A 26,713-nucleotide genomic window follows, 5' to 3' on the forward strand; every position below is an offset into this window, starting at 1 on the left:
AAAAGCCAACTGGGTACTTTGGGCGAATCACCAGGAGGCTGTGTGTTCTAGTCCTGACTAGGCATAAAAGCCAACTGGGTGAATTTGGGCCAATCACCAGGAGGCTGTGAGTTCTAGTCCCGCCGTAGGCATAAAAGCCAACTGGGTGACTTTGGGCCAATCACCAGGAGACTGTGAGTTCTAGTCCTGACTAGGCATAAAAGCCAACTGGGTACTTTGGGCCAATCACCAGGAGGCTGTGAGTTCTAGTCCCGCCTTAGGCATAAAAGCCAACTGGGTGACTTTGGGCCAATCACCAGGAGGCTGTGAGTTCTAGTCCCGCCTTAGGCATAAAAGCCAACTGGGTGACTTTGGGCCAATCACCAGGAGGCTGTGAGTTCTAGTCCCGCCTTAGGCATAAAAGCCAACTGGGTGACTTTGGGCCAATCACCAGGAGGCTGTGTGTTCTAGTCCTGCCTAGGCATAAAAGCCAACTGGGTGACTTTGGGCCAATCACCAGGAGGCTGTGAGTTCTAGTCCTGACTAGGCATAAAAGCCAACTGGGTGACTTTGGGCCAATCACCAGGAGGCTGTGAGTTCTAGTCCTGCCTAGGCATAAAAGCCAACTGGGTGACTTTGGGCCAATCACCAGGAGGCTGTGAGTTCTAGTCCTGACTAGGCATAAAAGCCAACTGGGTGACTTTGGGCCAATCACCAGGAGGCTGTGAGTTCTAGTCCCGCCTTAGGCATAAAAGCCAACTGGGTGACTTTGGGCCAATCACCAGGAGGCTGTGAGTTCTAGTCCTGCCTAGGCATAAAAGCCAACTGGGTACTTTGGGCCAATCACCAGGAGGCTGTGTGTTCTAGTCCTGACTAGGCATAAAAGCCAACTGGGTGACTTTGGGCCAATCACCAGGAGGCTGTGAGTTCTAGTCCTGCCTTAGGCATAAAAGCCAACTGGGTGACTTTGGGCCAATCACAGGAGGCTGTGAGTTCTAAGTCCCGCCTTAGGCCATAAAAGCAACTGGGTGACTTTGGGCCAATCACCAGGAGGCTGTGAGTCTGTTCCCGCCTTAGGCATACAAAGGCCCAACTGGGTGACTCGGGCAATCACAAGAGGCTGTGAGTTCTAGTCCGCTTAGGAAATGAAGCCACTGGGTAGTGATTTTGGCCAATCAGCTGGAGGACTGTGAGTTTTTTCTAGTCCTGCTAGGCATAAAAGCCAACTGGGTGAATTTGGGCCAATCACCAGGAGGCTGTGAGTTCTAGTCCCGCCTTAGGCATAAAAGCCAACTGGGTGACTTTGGGCCAATCACCAGGAGACTGTGAGTTCTAGTCCTGACTAGGCATAAAAGCCAACTGGGTACTTTGGGCCAATCACCAGGAGGCTGTGAGTTCTAGTCCCGCCTTAGGCATAAAAGCCAACTGGGTGACTTTGGGCCAATCACCAGGAGGCTGTGAGTTCTAGTCCTGACTAGGCATAAAAGCCAACTGGGTACTTTGGGCGAATCACCAGGAGGCTGTGTGTTCTAGTCCTGACTAGGCATAAAAGCCAACTGGGTGAATTTGGGCCAATCACCAGGAGGCTGTGAGTTCTAGTCCCGCCTTAGGCATAAAAGCCAACTGGGTGACTTTGGGCCAATCACCAGGAGGCTGTGAGTTCTAGTCCCGCCTTAGGCATAAAAGCCAACTGGGTGACTTTGGGCCAATCACCAGGAGGCTGTGAGTTCTAGTCCCGCCTTAGGCATAAAAGCCAACTGGGTGACTTTGGGCCAATCACCAGGAGGCTGTGTGTTCTAGTCCTGCCTAGGCATAAAAGCCAACTGGGTGACTTTGGGCCAATCACCAGGAGGCTGTGAGTTCTAGTCCTGACTAGGCATAAAAGCCAACTGGGTGACTTTGGGCCAATCACCAGGAGGCTGTGTGTTCTAGTCCTGCCTAGGCATAAAAGCCAACTGGGTACTTTGGGCGAATCACCAGGAGGCTGTGAGTTCTAGTCCTGACTAGGCATAAAAGCCAACTGGGTACTTTGGGCGAATCACCAGGAGGCTGTGAGTTCTAGTCCTGACTAGGCATAAAAGCCAACTGGGTGACTTTGAGCCAATCACCAGGAGGCTGTGAGTTCTAGTCCCGCCTTAGGCATAAAAGCCAACTGGGTGACTTTGGGCCAATCACCAGGAGGCTGTGAGTTCTAGTCCTGCCTAGGCATAAAAGCCAACTGGGTACTTTGGGCGAATCACCAGGAGGCTGTGAGTTCTAGTCCTGACTAGGCATAAAAGCCAACTGGGTGACTTTGGGCCAATCACCAGGAGGCTGTGAGTTCTAGTCCCGCCTTAGGCATAAAAGCCAACTGGGTGACTTTGGGCCAATCACCAGGAGGCTGTGAGTTCTAGTCCTGCCTAGGCATAAAAGCCAACTGGGTACTTTGGGCCAATCACCAGGAGGCTGTGTGTTCTAGTCCTGACTAGGCATAAAAGCCAACTGGGTGACTTTGGGCCAATCACCAGGAGGCTGTGAGTTCTAGTCCTGCCTTAGGCATAAAAGCCAACTGGGTGACTTTGGGCCAATCACCAGGAGGCTGTGAGTTCTAGTCCTGACTAGGCATAAAAGCCAACTGGGTGACTTTGGGCCAATCACCAGGAGGCTGTGAGTTCTAGTCCCGCCTTAGGCATAAAAGCCAACTGGGTGACTTTGGGCCAATCACCAGGAGGCTGTGAGTTCTAGTCCCGCCTTAGGCATAAAAGCCAACTGGGTGACTCTGGGCCAATCACAAGGAGGCTGTGAGTTCTAGTTCCGCCTTAGGAATGAAAGCCACTGGGTGATTTTGGGCCAATCAGCTGGAGACTGTGAGTTCTAGTCCTGCCTAGGCATAAAAGCCTGCTGGATGACTTTGGGCCAATCACAAGGAGGCTGTGAGTTCTAGTCCTGCCTAGGCATAAATCCAACTGGGTATCTTTGGGCCAATCACAAGGAGGCTGTGAGTTCTAGTCCTGACTAGGCACAAAAGCCAACTGGGTGACTTTGGGCCAATCACCAGGAGACGGTGAGTTCTAGTCCCTCTTAAGCAGGAAAGCCGGCTGGGTGACTTTGGGCCAATCGCAAGGAGACGGTGAGTTCTAGTTCCGCCTTAGGCATAAGGACATGGTCAACTCACCATCTCCTGGTAATTGACTCCAAGTCACCCAGCCAGCTTTCCTGCCTAATGTGGGATTAGAACTCACAGCCTCCAGGTTTCTGGCTTGTGCTTGCCTTAACCATGACATCCAACTGGCTCTCTAAGAGGTGAGTAGTACAGAAGACTCTTAATAGCAGCAGTGGGTGATCTGGGAGCCCAGATGTCTTCTCCACTCACTTCGGTGACTTGGTTTCTTTCCATTCTGAAGCAAGAAGCAAAGAAGAACTGTAGGCAACTCCTAAAATGGTTGCATCCTGTCTTGGTACAAAGAGGCTGAGACTCACAGGGGGAGGGAAGGAGGGAAGAATGACAAGCATCTGAGGGGCATCCTTCTGGAGGACCATCCTCCTCCAGGTCTTCTGCTGAAGCTTACCTTGAGGTCCAAGTCTACGCAATCGCTTGTAGCAATGGGTGGCCCAACCAGAGAATAATCGATGCTAGATGTGTTGTCAATTCTGGTGGTAACTGGGGGAAAAGACAACATGGGGATGACATCAAGGATCTTTGTCTCTTCTGTAGGACAGTGTCAAAGATGGTGGAGAACCATAAAATGTAGATCTGATAGGGACCTTGGAGGTCTTCTAGTCCAATCCCTGCTCAAAGCGAAGACCTTATATCATTCCAAACAAATCATTGTCCAATCTTGAAAACCTCCAGTGATGGAGCACCCACAACTTCTGGAGGAAGGTGGTTCCACTGGTTGTTGTTGTTGTTAATTGCGAAGTCGTGTCCGACCCATTGCGACCCCATGGACAACGTTCCTCCAGGTCTTCCTGTCCTCTACCATCTTCTGGAGTCCATTTAAGTTCACCCCTACTGCTTCAGTGACTCCATCCAGCCATCTCATTCTCTGTCGTCCCCTTCTTCTATTGCCCTCAATCTTTCCCAGCATTAGGCTCTTCTCCAGTGAATCCTTCCTTCTCATTAGGTGGCCAAAGTACTTGAGTTTCAGCTTCAGGATCTGGCCTTCTAAAGAGCAGTCAGGGTTGATCTCTTCTAGGACTGACCGGTTTGAACGCCTTGCAGTCCAAGGGACTCGCAGGAGTCTTCTCCACTGGTTAATTGTCCTCATTGTCAAGAAGTTTCTCCTTAATTCCAGGTTGCTTCTCTCCTTGATTAGTTTCCATCCGTTGCTTCTTGTCCTGCCTTCAGATGCTTTGGAGAATAGCTTGACTCCCTCTTCTCTGTTGGAGGCCCTCAAGTATTGGAAGATTATCATATCATCCCTAGTCCTTCTCTTCATTAGACTAAACATATTTAGGTCCCCCAACCATTCATGGTATGGTTTAGCCTCCAGTCTCAGAGGGCAGGACAAGAAGCAACGGATGGAAACTCATCAAGGAGAGAAGCAATCTGGAACTAAGGAGAATTTTCCTGAGAGTTAGAATAATTAACCAGTAGAAAGGCTGGCCTCCAGAGGTTGTGGATGCCCCATCACTGGAGGTCTTCAAGAAGAGGTTGGAAAGCCATTTATCCTGGATGGTATTGTATCTCTTGCTTGAGCAGGTGAGACTAGAAGACCTTCAAGGTCCCTTCCAACTCTACTGTTCTATAATAAGGGGTCCAACAATAAGTAAAAAGAGTAACTAGAAGCTCTGGACCAGTTAGGCATAAACAGTGAGATGCAAACAAATGCTGGTTTCCTTAAATCAAGGGTCTTCAAACTTGGCCCTTTTATGACTTGTGGACTTCAACACGTGCCTGGCTGAGGAATTCTGGGAGTTGAAGTCCACAAGTCATAAAAGGGCCAAGTTTGAAGACCCCTGCCTTAAATGATGCTCTTCTTCTCCTGATGGAGCAATCTTTTGAGGGTCCATTCATACTCCAAGGGTTTCGCTCTTACCTGGCAGAGACTGAAAGTGGGACTCCAGTTTGGAGTTAACAGAAGTTCTCACTATGTCACAGATCTGGGGAAAAAAAATGCACAAGAGGGTAGTCCTTAAGAGAGGAAAAACAAAATCAAGCAACCATTTTCAGCAGGAACCAAACAAGATGGTAAATGAGGGCCATCAGCTCCTCTCTTAGCCACCATTTCCTACCACGGAAGGTTGCTGGATGTGACCCCCTCCTCAATTTGTAGGCCAACCCAAAGCAGGCATTTGTGTGCTGCAATAGAGTTTTGCAATAGTACCAATGACCGTGTCTGAAAATGCGGGCCGAGTTCCATTCGGATGAGCAATTTGATTGCTCAGTGTCATAAGATCTGTAGTAATCGGTCTCAGTTGCTAATCATTCCCTGAAGAGCGGTTAAGATAAAATAAATAAACTCGCCGAAGGACTCCGTTTTCCACCCGTTGCACAATGGATTCCATCCCAGATGTAGAATCATAGAGTCCAAGGCCCGGGAGGGACCCTTAAGGTCTTCTAGTCCCACCCCTTGCTGAGGGAAGAGTCCTTTTCAAAAGTTTGGACAGCCATTTGTCTGAAATGGTATAGGGGAGGGGTCTGCAACCATGGCAACTTTAAGACTTGTGGACTTCAGCTCCCAGAATTCCTCAGCCAGCTCTGCTGGCTGAGGAATTCTGGGAGCTGAAGTCCACAAGTCTTAATGTTGTTAAGGTTGCAGACCCCTGGTGCAGCGTCTCCTGCTCGAGCAGAGCTGGACTAGAAGACCTTCCAGGTCCCTTCCAACTCTATTATTCTATCCTATGTCCTATGTCCTTATTCCATGCCAGAGAAATGACTGTCCAGTCTCTTCTTAAAAACCTCCAGCGATGGAGCACCCATAACTTCTGGAGGCCAGCTGTTCCACTGGTTAATTGTCCTCACTGTTGGGAAATTCCTCCTTAATTCCAGGGGATTTTCCATCCATTGTTTCTCCTCCTGCCTTCTGGTGCTTTGGAGGATAGGTGGACCCCCTCTTCTCTGCGACAGCCCCTCAAATGCTGGAAGGCTGCTATCATGTCTAACCCCCCACCCCCACTCCTTCTTTTCATTCAGTTAAACCTATCTAGTTTCCTTAGCCATTCATGTTGAGTCTTTATCGTCTTTATTGCTCTTCTCTGAACTCTTTCTAGGGCTTCAGCATCTTTTTTTTTTGTATTGTGGTGACCAGAACTGGATGCAACACTCCATGTGTGGTCTCACTAGTGTGATATAAAGCGGTACTATCACTTCTCGTGATCTTGATGCTATCCCTCTCTTGATGAAACCCAGGAATGTGTTGGCTTTTGGAGCAGCTGCAGCACACTGCTGGCATAATAATAATAACAACAGCAGCAGCAACAGCAACAACAACAACAACAACAACAACAATAATAATAATAAGACCTTGGAGGTCTTCTAGTCCAACTCCCTACTCAAGCAGGAGAACCTATACCAGTGATGGCGAGCCTTTTAGAGACCAAGTGCCCAAATAATAATAATAATAGTAGTAAAGTTGGAAGGGACCTTGGAGGTCATCTAGTCCAACCCCCTGCTCAGGCAGGAAACCCTATACCATTTCGGACAAAAGGCTGTCCAGTCTCTTCTTAAAAACTTCCAGGATTGGAGCATTTACTGCTTCTGGAGGCAGGTTGTTCCACTGGTTAATTGTTCTCCCTGTCAGGAAGTTTCTCCTTAGTTCCAAGTTGCTTCTCTCCTTGATTAGTTTCCACCCGTCGCAACCCAAAACCCACTTATTTATCTCCGGGTGCCAGGTGGGCGTGGCTGTGGTCATGGTAGATTGGGTGTGGCCAAGGTGGACGTGGTCACTTTGATGTTGCTCGTGGGCAGGGACTCCTGTGGGGGCCAGGAAGGGTTGGGGGAGATTCAGGGGGTCTCTGGCAGGTGGAGCAGTGGGCAGGAGGCTCATCCTGCAGGATGAGGCAAGGCACGATGAAGCAGAGCGGGAGTGCCCTTGTAGCAGGGCAACGCGAGGCAGGGGCCGGGGCGGCTGCTGCCTGACACCATCGCCCCCCACACACAGAGGCCAGTGAGCGCATGGGGGCCGACAGTGTCCGTCAGCAGCCATAGCCCCACTCTGGGGTTCCATGGCCCACCACCAGCAGTTCAGAAAAGCTGCTTCTGAGCTGGACGGCCAGCTGACAGCTGAGGAGGCGATGCAGTGGGTCACGCCCAGGAAAAGGAGAGCATGGGAGGCCAGGAGGGATGGGACGGGGGCGAGGGAAACCAGCTGTGCTGGGATGCATCTGGCCACGTGGGACCTCGTTAGCAGGCAGCTGGTTGAAGAGGGATGGTTGCCACCTCTGGGGCATGGTGCGCATGCCCACGAGAGGGCTCTGAGTGACCCTCTGGCACGCGTGCCATAGGTTTGCCACCACTGACCTATACAAATGATTGCCTAATTTCTTCTTAAAAACCTCCAGCAATGGAGCACCCATGACTTCTGGAGGCAGGTTGTTCCACTGGTTAACTGTTCTAACTTTCAGAAAATTCCTCCTTAGTTTCAGGTTGCTTCCATGTGTGAAGGCCCAGGGTCCCAAGTCTTTACCTTGCTTTCCATGGCTGTCTTGAAAGCCGATTCCACCTTGCTTTTGAATAGGTTATACAGCCACCTGCAAAAGCAAAGGCCACAGTTGAGGTTCATAGTCAATGGCTTGATGAGTTGACCCTCAAAAGCCTCCTTGCCTTCTTCAAGCCAGAGGTTAGAGTATACTCTACTCTACTCTACTCTACTCTACTCTACTCTTCTCTACTCTACTCTACTCTACTCTACTCTAATCTCTGGCTTGAAGAAGGCAAGGAGGCTTTTGAGGGTCAACTCATCAAGCCATTGATGAGTAGAGTAGAGTAGAGTAGAGTAGAGTAGAGTAGAGTAGAGTAGAGTAGAACAGAACAGAATAGAATAGAATTTAAAGGCAAAAATATGAAAAATGACCTGGCAGAGGAAAAAAGCTAGAATAAGATTGAAAAAGATTGGGGTTCTGATCTATATATGAGATCTAAAATAGACTATATCTAAATAGATAGAATATGTATTCTGAATACAAGACATTGTAACGATTTGAGATAAAGAAAATTTTGGGCATATAAAATCTAGAAATATGTTGAAATAAGAATATTATATTGTCATTAGATGGGTAAGATAGAGGGTAGAAGTTAATATAAGATGTGTATTTTAAATATTAGAATGTAGGAGCAATTGGGATAAAGGAATTGTGTTTAATTAAAATTTGGAAAAATTAAATATTAAATGTAATCTGAACATCTACAAATGATTAAGATTTGAATTTAAGATATTGTTATGAGTTGAGACAAAGGTTAAACTTAAAAGTATAAGTACTAATAATTAAATTTGTATATGGGTTTGTGGTATAAATGTTGGTGGTTTATTTTCAATTTTTTTTTCTCTTTCTGGAAAGGAAGAAAGGAAGAAAGTGAAAGGAAGAAAAGGAAAAAAAATTATTAGCTCCAAATGTGACTTAGAAATTGGGATCATTTAAAACCTGGAAATGATAAAGATTAAACGTTAAACTTAAATATCAATGGCAAATTAAAGTTAAGAAAAACTTACTAGGTTATTGTCTAAAAGGTGGAATGTCAAATTAATTAAGATATGCATAGACTGAAGATTATTGGTGAATATTAGAAAGGTATTTTTTGTTTGATTAATAGAATAAGAACTATAATGGTTTGAACATGACGGTACATATCATGGGGAAAAGAGAGGGAATTAGTTTGTTGTAATAATTTGAGATTTGTACTGATGATATTCAAATGTAACGGAATTACTGTGCTCAGCCGCCACGCTACTTTTCAAATATGTAAATGTAATATTGTAAAATTAATACAAAACTTGAAACTAAAATAAAAAAAAATTGCAAAAAAAAGAAAACAGAAAAAAAGAGGATAAACAACCTCTACCTACCATTCAAAGGGGGCAAAGAAGAAAGAAAAAAGACCAAAAGATCTCCTCCCTAGCAATCAACAATTAGATAAGCAAAGATTAACACCTAGATTAACACTAGGCCAACAATTGCTAATTATCACTACTCAACAATACCCCAATCAAGAAATGATTATCTAACAGACAAACAAGCCAGCAGTAAACAACAGCCTAATCAAGGAACTACCAAGAATACTCTCATTGAGAGGGCAAACCAGCTGTATATAAACAGAGAACAGACCTTACTGCCTTCTAGCACTGATGTTGTTACCTAGTTCGGAAACATCTGCAAGAAACATCTGCAAGAAAACCACCAAGCTCAGAGACCACCAAGGACCCCACAGTCCTCATCATCGTTCCTCCTCCTCCTCCTCCTCCTCCTCCTCCTCCTCCTCTCTACACCACTCTCCCTTCTAGCACTGATGATGTTCCCTAGTTGGATCATGAAATGTCTGCAAGAAAACAGCCAAGCTCAGAGCACCAAGGACCCCACAGTCCTCCTCCTCCTCCTCCTCCTCCTCCTCCTCCTCCTCCTCCTCCTCCTCCTCCTCCTCCTCCTCCTCCCTTGGCTGATGCTAATGTGAAGGGCAGATATTCATATGAAGAACCTTCTGTGAATATTAACAAAATTGACTTACTCCCATTTGCCAGATATGTCAATGTCGACATTGGAAATGTGGGCGTTACAATCCAAGATGGTAATCGTGGGTCTCCCAGCACCATCTCTCCCCAGTTGCAAGCCCACGGAGATGGAGATGCCGTCAACCTTCAGTTCAAAGGAGCCCTGGTCCTTGCTGGTAGGAGACACAACACAACAGGAGCACCCCCCAAAATCTCAGACATTTGTTTCAAGAGATAACGAAGCCACCAGCCTAAGCCTAGGCTGAAGCAGTTATTCCTGTTATTCAATTCCTTGTCGTGTCCCCTCCCACTGCTCAACCTGATAGTGTCCCGTTTGACACTGGTGTGCTGCCTTGCAGGACTACAATGTTCATATAGAGGTCAAGATGTGTTTATTTATTAAATTGATATGCCACCCATTGCACTACCCAGAGTGACCCTAGGAGGCTTACAATGGCAAAAAAGCAGAAGTATAAAAGCATTAAAATTAAGAGCAATTAAATAAAGGTAAATATCAAGATGGATTTTGTCTCTCACTCAATCAACCAAGTCATCTAACTCATTCAGTTCACTCAACCAATCAACACACACAACTCAACCAACCAACCAACTCATACAACTTATTCAAGTCACTCAACCAAACAACCAATGCATCCAATTCATCCAACTCACTCAATCAGCTAACCAACCAATTCACCCAACTCACTCAACCAACCAACCAACTCATCCAACCCATTCAATCCACTCAACCAAAGAATCAATCAACTCATCCAACTCAATCAACCAACTCATACAACCTATTCAACTCACTCAACCAAAGAACCAACCAACTTACACAACTCATCCAACTCACTCAACTAAACAACTCATCCAACTCACCCAACCAAACCACTAACTAACTCATTGAACTCATCCAACTCACTCAACCAACCAACTCATCCAACTCACTCAACCAACCAACTCATCCAACTCACTCAACCAACCAACTCATCCAACTCACTCAAACCCAACTCAACTCACTCCCAACTCATCTCAAACCAACCAACTCATCCAACTCACTCAACCAACCAACTCATCCAACTCACTCAACCAACCAACTCATCCAACTCACTCAACCAACCAACTCATCCAACTCACTCAACCAAACAACTCATCCAACTCACTCAACCAACCAACTCATCCAACTCACTCAACCAACCAACTCATCCAACTCACTCAACCAACCAACTCATCCAACTCACTCAACCAACCAACTCATCCAACTCACTCAACCAACCAACTCATCCAACTCACTCAACCAACCAACTCATCCAACTCACTCAACCAACCAACTCATCCAACTCACTCAACCAACCAACTCATCCAACTCACTCAACCAACCAACTCATCCAACTCACTCAACCAACCAACTCATCCAACTCACTCAACCAACCAACTCATCCAACTCACTCAACCAACCAACTCATCCAACTCACTCAACCAACCAACTCATCCAACTCACTCAACCAACCAACTCATCCAACTCACTCAACCAACCAACTCATCCAACTCACTCAACCAACCAACTCATCCAACTCACTCAACCAACCAACTCATCCAACTCACTCAACCAACAACTCATCCAACTCACTCAACCAACCAACTCATCCAACTCACTCAACCAACCAACTCATCCAACTCACTCAACCAACCAACTCATCCAACTCACTCAACCAACCAACTAACTCATTGAACTCATTGAACTCATCCAACTCACTCAATCAAACAAACAAACAACTCATCCAACTTAACCAAACAACCAACATATCCTTCCATTATTGGATGATTCTAGACCGCTCTGAAGAATGGAAGATCTACTGTATATCTTAACGTTTCTTCTGGACTTAGTGCTTTTGACCAGCTTTGCTGCTCAAAAGCTAAGTCCCACTATGGAGATACAAGACCTTGGCCATGTGTTGACTCCATTCCGTGTGGACTAAAGTTCCATGCTTTACACAGGGCTGGTTTAACAGATGTTGCTGAAGTTCAGCTAGTAAATACTTAATTTGCCCAATTGCCTGGGAGGGGCATTGAGGACCCCAAGCTCATAGACGCGATGCAGGAGTCTTCCTGATCCAACAGAAAAGATTTTTGTTCCCCTTCCACTTGCACGGAGGTAGTTATCCCAAAAGTGTTTTTTTTTCCAAAAGGCAACTGGACTTTCTTGAAGGGGGGGGGGTTTGCTTGAAAACTTTTTGCTTCTCATCCAACAAGTTTCTTTTACTTCTTGGATGAGAAGAAAAATGTTTCCAAGGGGGGTGGGAAACAAGAAAATCCAGTTGCCTTTTAAAGAAAACACGATTGGGACAACCATGACCTGGATGATGGAGGATCTCCACGGGCACAGAGGTAGATAAAATTATTCTAAAGTGTGTGGATTTGGGATACCAGGCAACGGCTGCCTGAGCTTCTGTTCTAAACCACGGGGTTGAAAGGTCCATGTGATGTCCAAGAGGCCAGCCATGATAGCCCTAGAATGAACTTTCTGTTTCGAGATGCAGTTATTTCTGCCACAAAGCAGAGGGATGAATGGCCTTCTGGTACTCAGCCAGTTTCAGAAGCAACCACAAAGGTATGGAAAGGTAAGGAGCAGGGAGACTCACAGCCAACGTTTCTTCAGCTGCCAACAGCCAGTCATTTCAGCCAAAGCATTCCTGATGGAGACTCTCACGCCCTGGCCTGGCATGGGTTCAATTGTTGAATGGGGCAGCTCAAACCTGCGAATGTTCAGACTGAAAACAAGGATGGAGAGGAGGAAAAAAAAAGCTTTTGAATTTCTGAGTTGAGTGGCTGGGCTTCATCTTGCCATCAGCGTGTCCAGCCAGATTGATTCAAGACTGAGCAGTTACATTCAGACCATTTGCTAAGCTTTGGTAAATATGCACCAATATGATGAATTCAGTCAAGTCTACGGTACGATGGAAACTTACTGAGTAGACAAACAAGCTTGCCATAAAAGCTTCAATGGATGGGAACCAGGAAAGGGTAGCATAAATGGAGGATGTAAGATAGAATAGAATAGAATAGAATAGAATAGAATAGAATAGAATAGAATAGAATAGAATAGAATAGAAGATAGTATGGAGTGGAATGGAATGGAATGGAATGGAATGGAATGGAATAGAATAGAAGAGAATTACAAATAGAATAGAATAGAATAGAATAGAATAGAATAGAATAGAATAGAATAGAATAGAATAACACATAGGCAAAAATTGGCTGGGTTTTCAGAGTGAGAAAAGGAAAAAAACAAGCTGTAAAAATAGCCGCAAGACAAAATGGCTAGCCAGGGAAAATTAGCTGAATGGGATAACAGGAAAGGCAGACTAAACAGAAAAACAGGAAAGAACCTATTGTTCTAAGGAGCCATAAAATATCCCCAGAACTCAAAATAACCGATTGACTATGTCTAATATCTTATATAATTATTAATGTACGTGTGAAGTAGGATTTAGTCCAGGGGTCTTCAAACTTCCTGTTGTCCAAGCATCACAGTTGCTTCTCCACTCAGTCAATTTCCACTGCAGCAAATTCAATTTTAAATTTCTCTTTCAATATTAAATTTTTGAAGACCTTCCCTTTCCTTCTATCACCCAGGAAATGGGCTAACCCAACAAGCAGATCAACTGATGTCACCCTCACATTTTCAGTTCCTTGTATGAAATTCAAGTTGAACAAAATGTTCTTTCTCTCAAAGAGGCTGTCAACGCTGCTAACATCGGGTGTTTTGCATTGACAACAGATGGAAATGGAGCCATCTTTTTCCCTTCCGCTTTCAGAGTTAGATGATGCTGGGAATAGGGGGGGGGGGGAATGTGAATGAAACTCTGGCTAGACATAACAACACTAAACCTAGTGTGAGAATCAAGGATATTGAGCCCAGAGCTGATAAGGAATTGGGGGGCTGGAGAACTGGAGAGGAAGCCTGTGCTTCAAGCTAATTGGGGAATGTGATTTATGACTGTTAATTGGAGGAGGGAATTGTGCTTTCATACCATGTGCCCAGGGGAGGGGAATTCAGTTTTTGGCTTCGATTATGCAGTGCCAATGTTATGCTACTCCAATAAAAGATTCTTTAAGGTAAACAATGCCTCCAATTTTTTGGAAGAGTTTCATCTGTCGGAACCATGACACGTTCCCAAGGGAAGACCAAGCAAGACCCACTGTGGGGCTCTGGATTTACGCCCTAGCCTGTTCTCACATGCACACTCCACAGGCTTGAAGCGTTTCCGGAATTATAATTTTCCCCCGGTCCTTCTGAGTCCAGCAAACAGAAGTTGCTACTTCCCTTTCTTAGCTCCAGCGGACTCACCTGTAGAATCTGTAGTCGACATTTCCAATCACTTTCACTCGGTAGGAGCCAGAGAATTCCGGCAGAGTTATCGCAAGCAAGTCCTTCTGCAAGGTTGCAACTCCCTGTTGGCACGCTGAAACAAGTGGACAATTTGTGGGCTGACTTTTTTTTTTAAACTCCTTTCGAGCTTTCATACTCTACATTTTTTTTAAAGGTGAAAAAGAAATGGGTCTTATTTGCCGGGCGCTGGGTGCTGTCTGAGTTTGGTGGTTCTCTTACAGACATTTTATGACCCAGGTAGGTAACGTAATCAGTGCTAAGAGAGAACTCCTTCACTAGCACTGATGATATTGCCTAGTTGGGTTATGAAACGTCTGCAGGAAAACCACCAAGCTCAGAAAGCACCAAGGACCCCACTCTCCTCCTCCTCCTCCTCCTCTCTGCAAACCTCATTCCCTTCTAGCTCTGATGATGTTACCTAGTTTGGTACTGAAATGTCTGCAAGAAAACAATCAAGCTCAGAGAGCACCAAGGACCCCACAGTTGTCGTCATCCTCCTCCTCCTCCTCCTCTTCCTCCACTCTGCAAACCCCTCTTCCTTCTGACACTGATGATGTTACCCACTTGGTTATGAAACATCTGCAAGAAACAACTACAGTCCTCCTCCTCCTTGCCCTCCTCAACCCTTACTCCCTTCTACACAGATGATGCTCCCTAGTTGGGTAATGAAACACCTGCAAGAAAATGACAAACCTGAGCTACAGGTATTCGCCTGTGTCTTTTTTTAATAGACACCAGCAGCTCAATGAACTTAGAAGATCTGGTTCAAGTCACCCCTTCCTCCAGGAACCTCTCTCTGAAGGAGTTGTGTCCCTCCGCCCAACGGTGCGCCAGTTTGGTCTCAATTCATCCCAATTCAAAAGGATCTTCTGTTGGCTACAAGCAACATCATAACCCCTTTTTACACCGGTTGCAAGCCAGGTAAAAGAAGTGGGATTTCAATCATTATATAGCAACTGCCTCCTTATTTGATCTCTCCTCCCGGACTGTACTCGGCTCGCGCAATCAGTCTGTCACAAGTAAATGATCTAAAAGAGTGTTTTGCACACTTGGCTGTTTTAAGAGGGGTTGTGTCAGACCTGCCACAACTTAAACCTCTAAACATGGCAATGCATGAGAAACTTATGGTTTATTAGAAGTCCCGTGTATCACAGTAGTGCAAAGCCAGAGCTGAGAATCGCGCAGCAAAATCCCTCAGTCCTATTTTTCCCTTCCTTAATGGTCTCCCGTTGCCCATCCCAGTGTAACCCATCAGGTTCAGGAAAGATGCTTTCATAATGGTCCGTCCAAGCCCAGTTTGGTGTGTGGCCCCCTCATTTTTCCAGCTGGGTGGCCTTGAGGCAGCATCTGGAGGAGGTACAGCATTTACTTCCGTTTCCCCAAGTGTTCCCCCCACTTCATCCCCATCTCCGTAGCTCACGGCAGTCTGCCACTGCCTAGCAGCAAAGCACAATCAAGCATAAAACGGCAGCTGGGCAGGTGGACTTTAACTCCCAGAATCCCCCAGCCACCTCTGCTGACTGGGGAATTCTGGGAGTTGAAGAGCATTTATTTATTTATTTATTTATGAGACTTATATACCGTTTTAAGTGCAAGCACTCTCTAAGTGGTGTACACCAGTAAGCAATGTATATATATATATTTACATTGCCCCCAACAATCTGGGTCCTCATTTTACCTACCCCAGAAGGATGGAAGGCTGAGTCAACCTTGAGCCGGTGAGATTTGAACCGCTGACCTGCTGAACACAGCTAAAGTGGCCTGCAGTACTGCACTCTAACTGCTGCGCCACCTCGGCTCTTTCAGCATCCTCTGAAAGTTGCTGAGGTTGAGAAGCACCATCAAAAAATTAAATTGGCAAGACGATTACACAAGGTACAGGTTTTATCAAGAACAAACAAATCATAAAGTTTACTCCTCAATTATTCTTATTGGGTATTTTTGTGGATTTAGATGATAAAGAAACTATTTTAATGTTGAATTTATTAACTGCAGCAAGGCTATTAGTAGGTTCATATTGGAAGAAAGATTCGTTGCCTACTTTAGAAGAATGGATATTTAAAGTTTCTCATTTTGCAGAAATGGCAAAACTATCTGCTTATTTAAAGGATCATACACAAGAAAGATATATTATTGTATGGAGAAGATGGATAGATTATATTCAGAAAAAGTATGGGACTATAAAGTTTCATTTATTTTATGAGTAAATTTTATAGTAAATGTTTTATAAGATGATGATGTAATTTAAGGGGAATTAAGGGCTAAGTATGCTTTTTTTTCTCTCTTTTCTTTTTTCTTTTTTATTGTATATTGTTCATTTTGTTATCAATAACCCTGTACTCTGCTCTGGGAAGTGAGGGGGGTTGAGGGTGGGTGGGTGAGTGGGTGGGTGGGTAAATAGGTAGAATAGGATAATGAAGATATGGTAATTTATGGAGAGGTGCTGCTTGGGCACTTCCCCTACACTGCATTCTTGTAGAGGGATGAGAGGGGAGGAAGGTGAAGGGAGGAAGTAGGATGGTAAGAGGAGAAGGGGAGGGGAAGAGAGTAGTGAGGGGAGGAGAGAAAGAGGAGGGAAGTAAGGAAGGTATTAGAGAGGGTAGAGGCAGCTTGGGGGAATGAGTAAGCGGCACCTATGGTTATGGTTATGGTCATGAATTTATCTTATTTTGTAACGTGAATTTGTATAATTGTATAATTATGTTGGATAAATGGAAAATAAAAAATCTTTAATAAAAAAAAAGAACAAACGAATCTGATGGATGAATGTATTCCACTTCCCAGACCCTCTGCTTTTCAGACACCCCCTTCATGGCTGAGCCCAGGGCAGTGGTGGCAAACCTATGGCACGCGTGCCAGAGGCGGCACTCAGAGCCCTCTCTGTGGGCACATGTGCCGCCGCTGCCAGCAGCTTGTGCAGGTCCATTAGGCCTCTGCCACCACCTGGAGCAGCAGCCCCACCCAGCACAAAGGAGGCGAAGCAGCCAGCTAGTGACCTCAAATAGAGGTGGTACAGCACGCCCACATCCAGCAAGCCAAAGGCCATCCCGAGCAGGGAAAGCCAGATCCTCATTGGCACCATGGCCCCCCAGTCCCAGTTAGGATTGCGTGCCTCCCCCTATCTATGCTGGGCCTCTTGCCCACTGCCCCACCCACCAGAGACACCCTAGATCTCCCCCAACCCTGTCTGCCCCCCCCCATGAGCAACATCGAGGTGGCCATGCCCACCCCAGCCATACCCACCCACTCTGCCGTGACAACTGCAGCCATGTCCACCCAGTGGGCCAGGCCCACCCAGTGTGTCATGCCCCCATCCACCCCCCTCCCCGAGGACACCACAATGCTAATGCAGCCCTGGCACTTTGTGATAAATAAGTAGGTTTTGGATTGTGGTTTGGACACTCGGTCTCTAAAAGGTTCACCATCTCTGGCCTAGGGCAGTGATGGCGAACCTTTTAGCGACCGAGTGCCTAAAAATCACCCCACCCCTCCTGCCTGCCCCCGCCTGCCCCGCCTCCCTACAGGACCACCCACTGCCTCCACAGCCCACTGCAGCAGATCACTCAGGCGGCCCTGCAGTGCCATGGTGTCCACGCCCTCCACCCGCGCCCCACAGCATCATCTGCACACGACGGGGTGGGAGGGTGGAGTCTTGTCCCTTCTGCCTGCTGCCATGTCCTTGGCTGTGCTGTTGTGTGCAGGCCACACCCGGGGATGACTCTCCTCTGGGGGGGGCTGCTGGTGAGGAGGGGGTCATGGGGAGAGGTGGCGCTGGGGCGACGGCACACGTGCCCACAGAGAGGGCTCTGAATGCCGCCTCTGGCACGCGTGCCATAGGTTCGCCACCACTGGCCTAGGGTCTTCAACCTCCAGGTCCAATCCAATAAGCAGGGGTTCTCAACCTTGGCAACTTTAAGACTTGTGGACTTCAATTCCCAGAATTTCTCAGCCAGCAAAGCAATAAGGGATTGAGGAACACCTGTTTTAGCCCCAGACAAACCAAGTTGGTTTGCAGCTCATTTGTGTTTAGCAACACCCGTTGCATGCAATAACCCAGCTTAGTCCTTCTTCAAAGAACGAACTCGCAGACCAGCTGAAAAAGTCAGGATTAGTGTGTAGGAATCCTGTTTTTAATGATTCCCTAAAAAAAAAAAAAAAAAAACAAGCCAAAAAGGCCAACACAGTGCTAGGCTGCATTAACAGAGGGATAGAATCAAGATTACGTGAAGTATTAATGCCACTCTACAATGCCTTGGGAAGGCCACACTTGGAATACTGCATCCAGTTTTGGTCACCACAATGTAAAAAAGATGCTGAGACTCTAGAAAGAGTACAGAGAAGAGCAACAAAGACGATTAGGGGACTGGAGGCTAAAACATATAAGGAATGGTTGCTAGAATTGGGTATGTCTACTTTAACGAAGAGAAGGACGAGGGGGGACATGATAGCAATGTTCCAATATCTCAGGGGCTGCCCCAAAGAAGAGGGAATCAAGCTATTCTCCAAAGCCCCTGAAGGCAGGACAAGAAGCAACGGGTGGAAACTAATCAAGGAGAGAAGCAACCTAGAACTAAGGAGAAACTTCCTGACAGTGAGAACAATTAACCACTGGAACTACCTGCCTCCAGAAGCGGTGAATGCTCCAACACTGGAAGTTTTTAAGAAGAGACTGGACAGCCATTTGTCCGAAATGGTGCCTAAGCAGGGGGTTGGACTAGATGACCTCCAAGGTCCCTTCCAACTTTACTACTATTACTATTACTCAGATTTCATGGGGATTTGGAACACAGAGGTGGAAGGGAGATCTTGAAGGTCTCCTAGCCCAACCCCTTCCCCACGGAAGGAGATCCTATACCCTTCCAGACAAATAGCTGCAACATGATGCAAAACGGGAGAGTCACTTTAGGGTCACCCCTCTAATCTCCTTGCACCCCATTCATTGTCAGATGGTTGGCTGTGGGGCAGAGGGGGGGTGGGTTTCCTGGGGGCGGTGGAAAAACCAGTTGGGTACCTACCATAATCCAAGCCTTTCCTGGTGATTCTGCCTGCAAATCCCGGATTTACGGCCTCAGAGGAAGGCACTACGCAGCAAAGCCAGAATGCCAGGAGGCTCACCCTGCACATCTTCTCTCACACACACAGCCAAACCCTTGGAGACCTTCTGCTCAGACCAGGGTGAGTGTCTGCAGACCCTGCCGCTGGGCGCTTCTGGTCTAGAGAAAGAGGAAGCAAGAGTGAGCTTTGTGAAGAAGCAGGAAGCTGCGCTCTCGTTCCGGAAAGGGGTTTGACCCATTTACCAGCCTTGATTTGGAGTGAGGGTTTTTTCCCCAGAGATTCTTCAGAGGGTGACTACTATCACATTGCTATTTGGACATTGCGGTCCTGTGACTCACACAGAGATTATGGCTTGGATGTGACACAGTTGGGTAAGAAGCAAACATCAGAGCATTGTAAAAGATGGCCAGTAGAACACAGAAGAAGGGAGACGGGAGGGGTTTTGGAGGTCTTCTAGTCCAGCCCCCTGCTCAAGCAGGAGCTCTTGTACTGTTTCAGACAAGTGGCTGTCCAGTCTCTTCTCGAAAACCTCCGGTGATGAAAACCTCCAGCCTGGATGCCACGTCCTCGCATCATAGAACAGAGAATAATACTTTTGGAAGGGGCCCTGGAGGTCTTCTAGTCCAACCCCCTGCTCAACCATTTGGAGACCCTATACCATTTCAGACAAGTGGCTGTCCAGGCTCTTCTTGAAAGCCTCCAGTGTACCCACAACTTCTGGAGGAAGCCATTCCATTGGTTAATTGTTCTCCCTGTCAGGAAGTTTCTCCTTAGTTCCAGGTTGCTTCTCTCTTTGATGAGTTTCCATCTGTTGCTTCTTGTCCTGCCTTCAGGCACTTTGGAGAATAGCTTGACTCCCTCTTCTTTGGGGCAGCCCCTCAAATATTGGAATACTGCTATCCTGTCCCCCCTTGTCCTTCTCTTCGTTAAACTAGACATACCCAATTCCAGCAACCGTTCCTTACATGTCTTAGCCTCCATTCCCCTAATCATCTTTGTTGCTCTTCTCTGTACTCTTTGCAGAGCAGTGTTTCTCAACCTTGACAATTTTAAGGCATGTGGACTGCAACTCCCAGAAGTTGAAGTCCACATGTCTTAAAATTGTCAAGGTTGAGAAACACTGTTGTAGAGTCTCAACATCTTTTTTACATTGTGGTGACCAAAAGTGGATGCCATATTTCAAGTGGGGTCTTATCAAGGCTTTATAAAGCGGTACTAATACTTTGCATGATCTTGATTCTATGTCTCTGTTTATGCAACCCAGGATTGTATTCGCTTTTTGGGCTGTTGCTGCTGCACACGGCTGGCTCAAGGTCAAGTGATCGTCCACTAGGACTTTCCCACTTGGAAAGTTACTCTCCATCAAGGCTTTGATCCTCCTTTTGGGAAAAGGAGGGGAGTCTGTGGGAGGCAGAGGAGGGTCTGAGCTGACAGGCTAGAGCAGGGCTCTTCAAACGTGGCCCTTTTATGACTTGTGGACTTCAACTCCCAGAATTCCTCAGCCAGGCAGTTGAAGTCTGCTAGAAGAAACAGGAAGTCCCAGAGAACTGCTCCGTTGCAGCAAACTGGGACTGGCTCAGCTTGCAAGCAGTCCCCCCTTTTTTAAGCCAAGGTGCTTTTCACCAAGCTCAGCTCAGCCAAGGAAAATCAAGGCTTTCTTGCTGGTGCATCTTTGTGTGTGTGTGTGTGTGTGTGTGTGTGTGTGTGTGTGTGCGCGCGCGCGTGAGCGAGAGCGAGAGAGAGAGAGAGAGAGAGAGAGAGAGAGAGTGAAAGAAAGAGAGATAAAAAGAGAGAGAAAGAGAAAGTAAAAGAAAGAGTGAAACAGAAAGAGAAAGAAAAAGAGAGAGAAAAAATAAAACAGAAAGAGAAGAGAAAGAAAAGAGAAAGAAAAAAGACAGAAAGAGAGGGGGGAGGGAGAGAAAGAGAGAAAGAAAGAAAGAGAGAGTGAAAGAGAGAGGGGGAGGGAGAGAGAATGAGAGAAAGAAAAGTGTGAAAGAGAGAGAAAGAAGAGAAAGAGAGAGAAAGAGTGAAAGAAAGAGAAAAGAGAAAGTAAAAGAAAGAGTGAAACAGAAGGAGAAAGAAAGAAAGAGAGACAGAGTAAAACAGAGAGAAAAAAGAGAAAAAGAAAAAGAAAGAGTGAAAGAGAGAAAAGAAAGTAAAAGAGTGAAACAGAAAGAGAAAGAAAGAGAGAGAGTAAAGCAGAGAGAAAGAGAAAAGAGAAAGAAAAAAGACAGAGGGGGGAGGGAGAGAGAAAGAGAAAGAAAAAGAGTGAGGAGAGAGAATGAGAGGGAAAAAAGTGTAAGAGAAAAAAAGAGAGAGGGAGAGGGAAAGGGAGAGGGAGAGAGAGAGAGAGGAGAGAGAGAGAGAGAGAGAGAGAGAGAGAGAGAGAGAACAGTCCTTACTAGCTTTTTATATGTAGATCTGCTTGTGTTATTTCTGCTGTTTCTCTGCTTACATTCCACAACCACCCAAAGGGTTGGTACAAGCCTTTGCAGAACAGGTTAAGCTTGGCTAGAATTACATTGAGTTCATTTGGGGAGTGGTTCTACTTGTTTTGTTTCCCAGTTTGCCAACAAACTGGGAGGGAAGGAAGAGGGAGATGGAATTCAGGCTCCAGAAATCAAGAAACCAGTCCCTGGGGACCAAGGTCACTTCCGCAGGTGGCTGCTAACCACAGAGACACTTCCTCATAACAACATGGTGACACTCAACTGGACAATGTGACCTGCACTAATTGGGGGAGGGAGGTTTCCATATTATAGTTATATTTGTTTGCCGGGGAATTTAACCAGAGCTGGTTTTGCTTTCACCTGTGCCGAAACGATGTACTCAATAAAGTTTTGCATTAAGAGATTGGGATGTCTCGAGGCTGCTGACTCCGTTGGATTCGCTAGTCGGACCCTCCCTCTAAAGCAGTGGTTCTCAACCTTTCTAATGCCGTGACCCCATAATACAGTTCCCCATGTTGTGGTGACCCCCAACCACTTATATATCACCGGGTGCCAGGGGCATGGCCAAAAAAGGGGGAAAAAATGGCGGTCAGCCTTGTTTGGTGACCCCTGTAAAATGGTCGTTCGACCCCAAATGGGGTCCCGACCCACAAGTTGAGAACCACTGCTCTAAAGCTTCTATCAATCTATCAATCTATCAATCAAGCTATTTTATAGGCGCCTGAAGGCAGGACAAGGAGCAACGGATAGAAACTAACCAAGGAGAGAAGCAACCTGGAACTAAGGAGAAACTTCCTGACAGTGAGGACAATTAGCCAGTGGAACAACCTGCCTCCAGAAGCAGTGAATGCTCCAACACTGGAAGTTCTTAAGAAGAGATTAGACAACGCTTTGTCTGAAATGGTATAGGGTTTCCTGCCTGAGCAGGGTGTTGGACTAGATGACCTCCAAGGTCCCTTCCAACTTTATTATTATTATTATTATTATTATTATTATTATTATTATTATTATTATTATTATTATTATTATGGATCATCGCACAGTCAGCCAGATGTTCAGACTGGATTTGGCATTTTGTCTACCTATCGAGTCCTTACCCAGGACCTGGGATAGGCAGATGTGGATGTTTGATGGTATTACAGGTATCGTCGCAGGATGGAAGCAGTTCCTAGTAAGGCCGCCTTTTGCAATTGACTAATAGCGAATTTGTCAATGCCAATGGTGTTCAAGTGGTGCTCCAGTTTTTTGGGGATTGCACCCAAGGCACCTATGACTATTGGTACTACCCTTGCTTGCTTTTGCCACAGTCTTTCTATTTCTATTTGGAGGTCTTTGTATTTTGTTATCTTCTCCAGTTCTTTCTCTCTATTCTACTGTCTCCAGGCACTGCCACGTCCACTATCCAGGCTTTTTTGTCTTTCTTATCGACAATTGTTAAGTCTGGGGTGTTGTGTTGCAGATGCTTGTCTGTTTGAATTCTGAAGTCCCAGAGCAGTTTAATCTTATCATTTTTTATGACTTTCTCTATTTTATGATCCCACCAGTTTTTTTTTTTATTATTATTATTAATTAATTAATTAATTAATTAATTAATTAAAGAGGGTCTCAAAAAAGATAGCAGCAACATCCTTTTGTTCAAAGCACAAGACTTTTTTGGTGGGGGGAGGGATCGATCGCAGAACTGTAGCTACTGGCTTCAGTTTTTTGGATACTGCCTGCGCAAGATCTAAAGTTTTGATTAAACTTGGAGGTGAAGCTTTAACCGAGATATTATATTCTGAAAGCAGTCCGCATGTTTGCCCCAACGGAGTATCCTGAAGCTGCCTGAGAGGGATTGGGGGGGCTTTCCTGATGAGCTTGCACCCAGGACTCTGGGAGTGATCGGGAGGGCACCAGGCTGGGGGAGGCTGGGGGGGAAGCCAGGTAGTAGAAGAGAATATTTGTGGCTCAGGGTTGAACTGTGGGGTCCTTGGTGGTCTCAGAGCTGAGATGTTTTCTGGGAGAGATTTCATGATCCAACTGGGTAACATCACCAGTGCTAGAAGGGAGGGGGGGTTGTGGAGAGGAGGAGGAGGACTGTGGGGTCCTTGTTGCTCTCTGAGCTTGGTTGTTTTCTTGCAGACGTTTCATGACCCAACTAGGGAACGTCATCAGTGCTGGAAGGGAGGGGAGTTTGTAGGGAGGAGGAGGAGGAGGAGGACTGTGGGGTCTTTGGTGCTCTTTGAGCTTGTCTGTTCTCTTGCAGATCTTTCATTACTCAACTAGGGAACATCACCAGTGCTAGAAGGGAGTGGGGTTTGCAGAGAGGAGGAGGAGGAGGAGGAAGACTGTGGGGTCCTTGTTGCTCTCCGAGCTTGGTTGTTTTTGTTTCATTATCCAACTAGGGATCATTATATATTACTTATATGTAAGGATGTAGGTCTATACATATGTTGTATATAGTATGTTTAAATGTGTTATGCACATGTGTACACTTTGAGAGCAATTAAATTTCATTTTTAATGTGTGCCATTGTGCCCACGGTAAAAAATGACAATAAAGGTTATCTATCTATCTATCTATCTATCTATCTATCTATCTATCTATCTATCTATCTATCTATCTATCTATCTATCTATCTATATCATCTATCATCTATATCTATCTCTATCTCATCTGTCTATCTATCTATCTATCTATCTATCTATCTATCTATCTATATCATCTATCATCTATATCTATCTCTATCTCATCTGTCTATCTATCTATCTATCTATCTATCTATCTGTCTGTCTGTCTGTCTGTCTGTCTGTCTATCTATCTATGTAAAAATGACAATAAAGGTTATCTATCTATCTATCATCTATATCTATCTCTATCTCATCTGTCTATCTATCTATCTATCTATCTATCTATCTATGTAAAAATGACAATAAAGGTTATCTATCTATCTATCTATGTAAAAAATGACAATAAAGGTTATCTATCTATCTATCTATCCATCTATCCATCTATCTATCTATATCATCTATCATCTATCTCTATCTCATCTGTCTATCTATCTATCTATCTATCTATCTATCTATCTACCTACCTACCTACCTACCTACCTACCTACCTACCTACCTATTACCAGTGCTAAAAGGAAGTGGGGTTTGCAGAGAGGAGGAAGAGAACTGTGGGGTCCTTGGTGCTCTCTGAGCTTGGTTTTTTTTCTTGCAGATGTTTCATGACCCAACTAGGTAACATCATCCGAGCTATCATGAAACATCTGCAGGAAAACACCACAGCTCACAGACCACCCAGGGCCCCTCGGCCCACTCCATTTACATGTTCCCCTACCCTCTTATTTTCCCAGTCTGGACCACAACATTGCTGGTCTTGCCTTTCCTCATTATCCCCCCCTCCCTTCTCTAAGGTCCTAAACCACGATGGGGAAAATCCGCCCTAATTTTCCACCCTTCTGACAAGGTTCAAGAAGCTACAGCCCTTCCAGGGACAGCTGGATTGAGTAGAAGCAATAAGGACTCTTTGACTCTGTGAATAGTAACTACAAAGTAAACAGTTGGGTGAGAAATAATGAGTCCCCAATCAAGTAATTTTTTTAAAAAATAAAATCTGACTGGGCGGGTGGGATGATCCTTTGGTGAAAAATTGCTTGGAAGCCACTGATTGCCCATCAGTCACAAAGGCGCTGGAGACACAGGGAGGGGGGGGGCTGGGGAAACGCAGGCCCCTTCCCCAAAACCTCAACTAGCTCCCTTTGGTAAAGGAAGTTGGAAGGAGGCCTTTCATCCATTGTTGGCTTCTTCTCTGCCACCCTCTCCTTGAAGTCTCCATTCAAAGGCCAGGATAATTAATTTTGCTCATCCCGCCAAGGAAACAAAAGATCTGGCCATTAGCATCCATCACGGTTTCCATTATCTGCCGAAACCGCTGAGATGGAGACAGATCTGTCTGGCTGCAGAAGGGAGATATGGCACTGATGGAGGAGGAGGAGAAGGAGGAGGAGGAGGAGGAGGAGGAGGGGGCAAAGTCTCTTTGGAATAGAATTTGTCATTTCACACATGCTGAGGTCTCCATCATTTGGCCCTCCTTCTCAACCTTGGCAACTTTTAAGAGAGGTGGACTGCAACTCCCGGAATTCAACAAGATAAGCTCAAGATCCAGATAGATCTTGACAGACTTCAACACTGTCTAACAAAATGAAATTCAACGTAGATAAAAGTCAGGTTTTACATTTAGGCAAGAAGAACTAAAGATGCAAGTACCAAACTCGGCGAAACCTGGCTCAATAGTAGCAACTGTGGGAGGGATCTCGGAGTCCTAGTGGACAATCCCTTAAATAGGAGCCAGTCATGTGCTGCAGCTTCCAAAAAGGCCAACACAGTGCTAGGCTGCATCAACAGAGGGACAGAATCAAGATCACGTAAAGTGTTAACACCACTTTACAAGGCCTGGGTAAGGCCACCCTTGGAATACGGCATCCAGTTTTGGTCACCAAGATGTAAAAAAAGATGTTGAGACTCTGGAAAGAGTGCAGAGAAGAGCAACAAGGATGATCAGGGAACTGGAGTCTAAAACATATAAGGAACGGTTGCTGGAATTGGGTAGGTCCAGTTTAATGAAGAGAAGGACGAGGGGGGACAGGATAGCAGCCTTCCAATGTTTGAGGGGCTGCCACCAAGAGAAGAGGGTCCACCTATTCTCCAAAGCACCTGAAGTCTGGATAAGAAAAAATGATGGAAAGGAATCAAGGAGAGAAACAATCTGGAACTAAGGAGAAACTTCCTAACAGTGAGGACAATTAACCAGTAGAACAGAAGTTGCCTCCAGAAGCGGTGAATGCTCCAACACTGGAGGCTTTTAAGAAGAGACTGGACAGCCATTTGTCTGAAATGGTATAGGGTTTCCTGCCTGAGAAGGGGTTGGACTAGTCTCATCATTATTATGAGACTAGACAGCCATTTGGCTGAAATGGTGTAGGTCAGGTTCTCCTGCTTGAGCGGGAGAACTAGAAGACTAGAAGACCTCCAAGGTCCCTTCTAACTCCTGTTATTCTATGTTATAAGGAAAGGAGAAAAGAGGGATAGAGGAGAAAGAAAAAAGAAGGGAGGGAGGAAGGAAAATTCATTTACATTCTAAACACCGTTTCTCCACTTGTTAGGTCAGGGCTCTTCAAACTTGGCCCTTTTATGACTGGTGGACTTCAACTCCCAGAATTCCTCAGCCAG

General features: G+C 45.8%; 1 protein-coding gene across 1 annotated transcript in view; it reads right to left on the reverse strand.

Moving 5' to 3' along the window:
* LOC120319383 (bactericidal permeability-increasing protein-like) overlaps positions 1-19,208 on the reverse strand; it is a 33,453-nt gene extending 14,245 nt beyond the window's left edge. The window contains exons 1-7 of the mRNA XM_039368196.1: positions 19,011-19,208; positions 13,954-14,068; positions 12,245-12,373; positions 9,620-9,775; positions 7,587-7,650; positions 4,998-5,061; positions 3,528-3,619 (exon numbers count right to left, since the gene is read on the reverse strand). Coding sequence (XP_039224130.1) covers positions 3,528-3,619; positions 4,998-5,061; positions 7,587-7,650; positions 9,620-9,775; positions 12,245-12,373; positions 13,954-14,068; positions 19,011-19,119 — 729 coding nt within the window. The 5' untranslated portion in view covers positions 19,120-19,208. The remainder of the gene's footprint in view (positions 1-3,527; positions 3,620-4,997; positions 5,062-7,586; positions 7,651-9,619; positions 9,776-12,244; positions 12,374-13,953; positions 14,069-19,010) is intronic.
* Between the last annotated feature and the right edge of the window lie 7,505 nt (positions 19,209-26,713).

This window comes from Crotalus tigris, unplaced genomic scaffold, assembly GCF_016545835.1.
Source record: "Crotalus tigris isolate CLP2741 ecotype Arizona unplaced genomic scaffold, ASM1654583v1 scf7180000020719.984301794:720406, whole genome shotgun sequence".
Taxonomy (NCBI): Eukaryota; Metazoa; Chordata; class Lepidosauria; order Squamata; family Viperidae; genus Crotalus; species Crotalus tigris.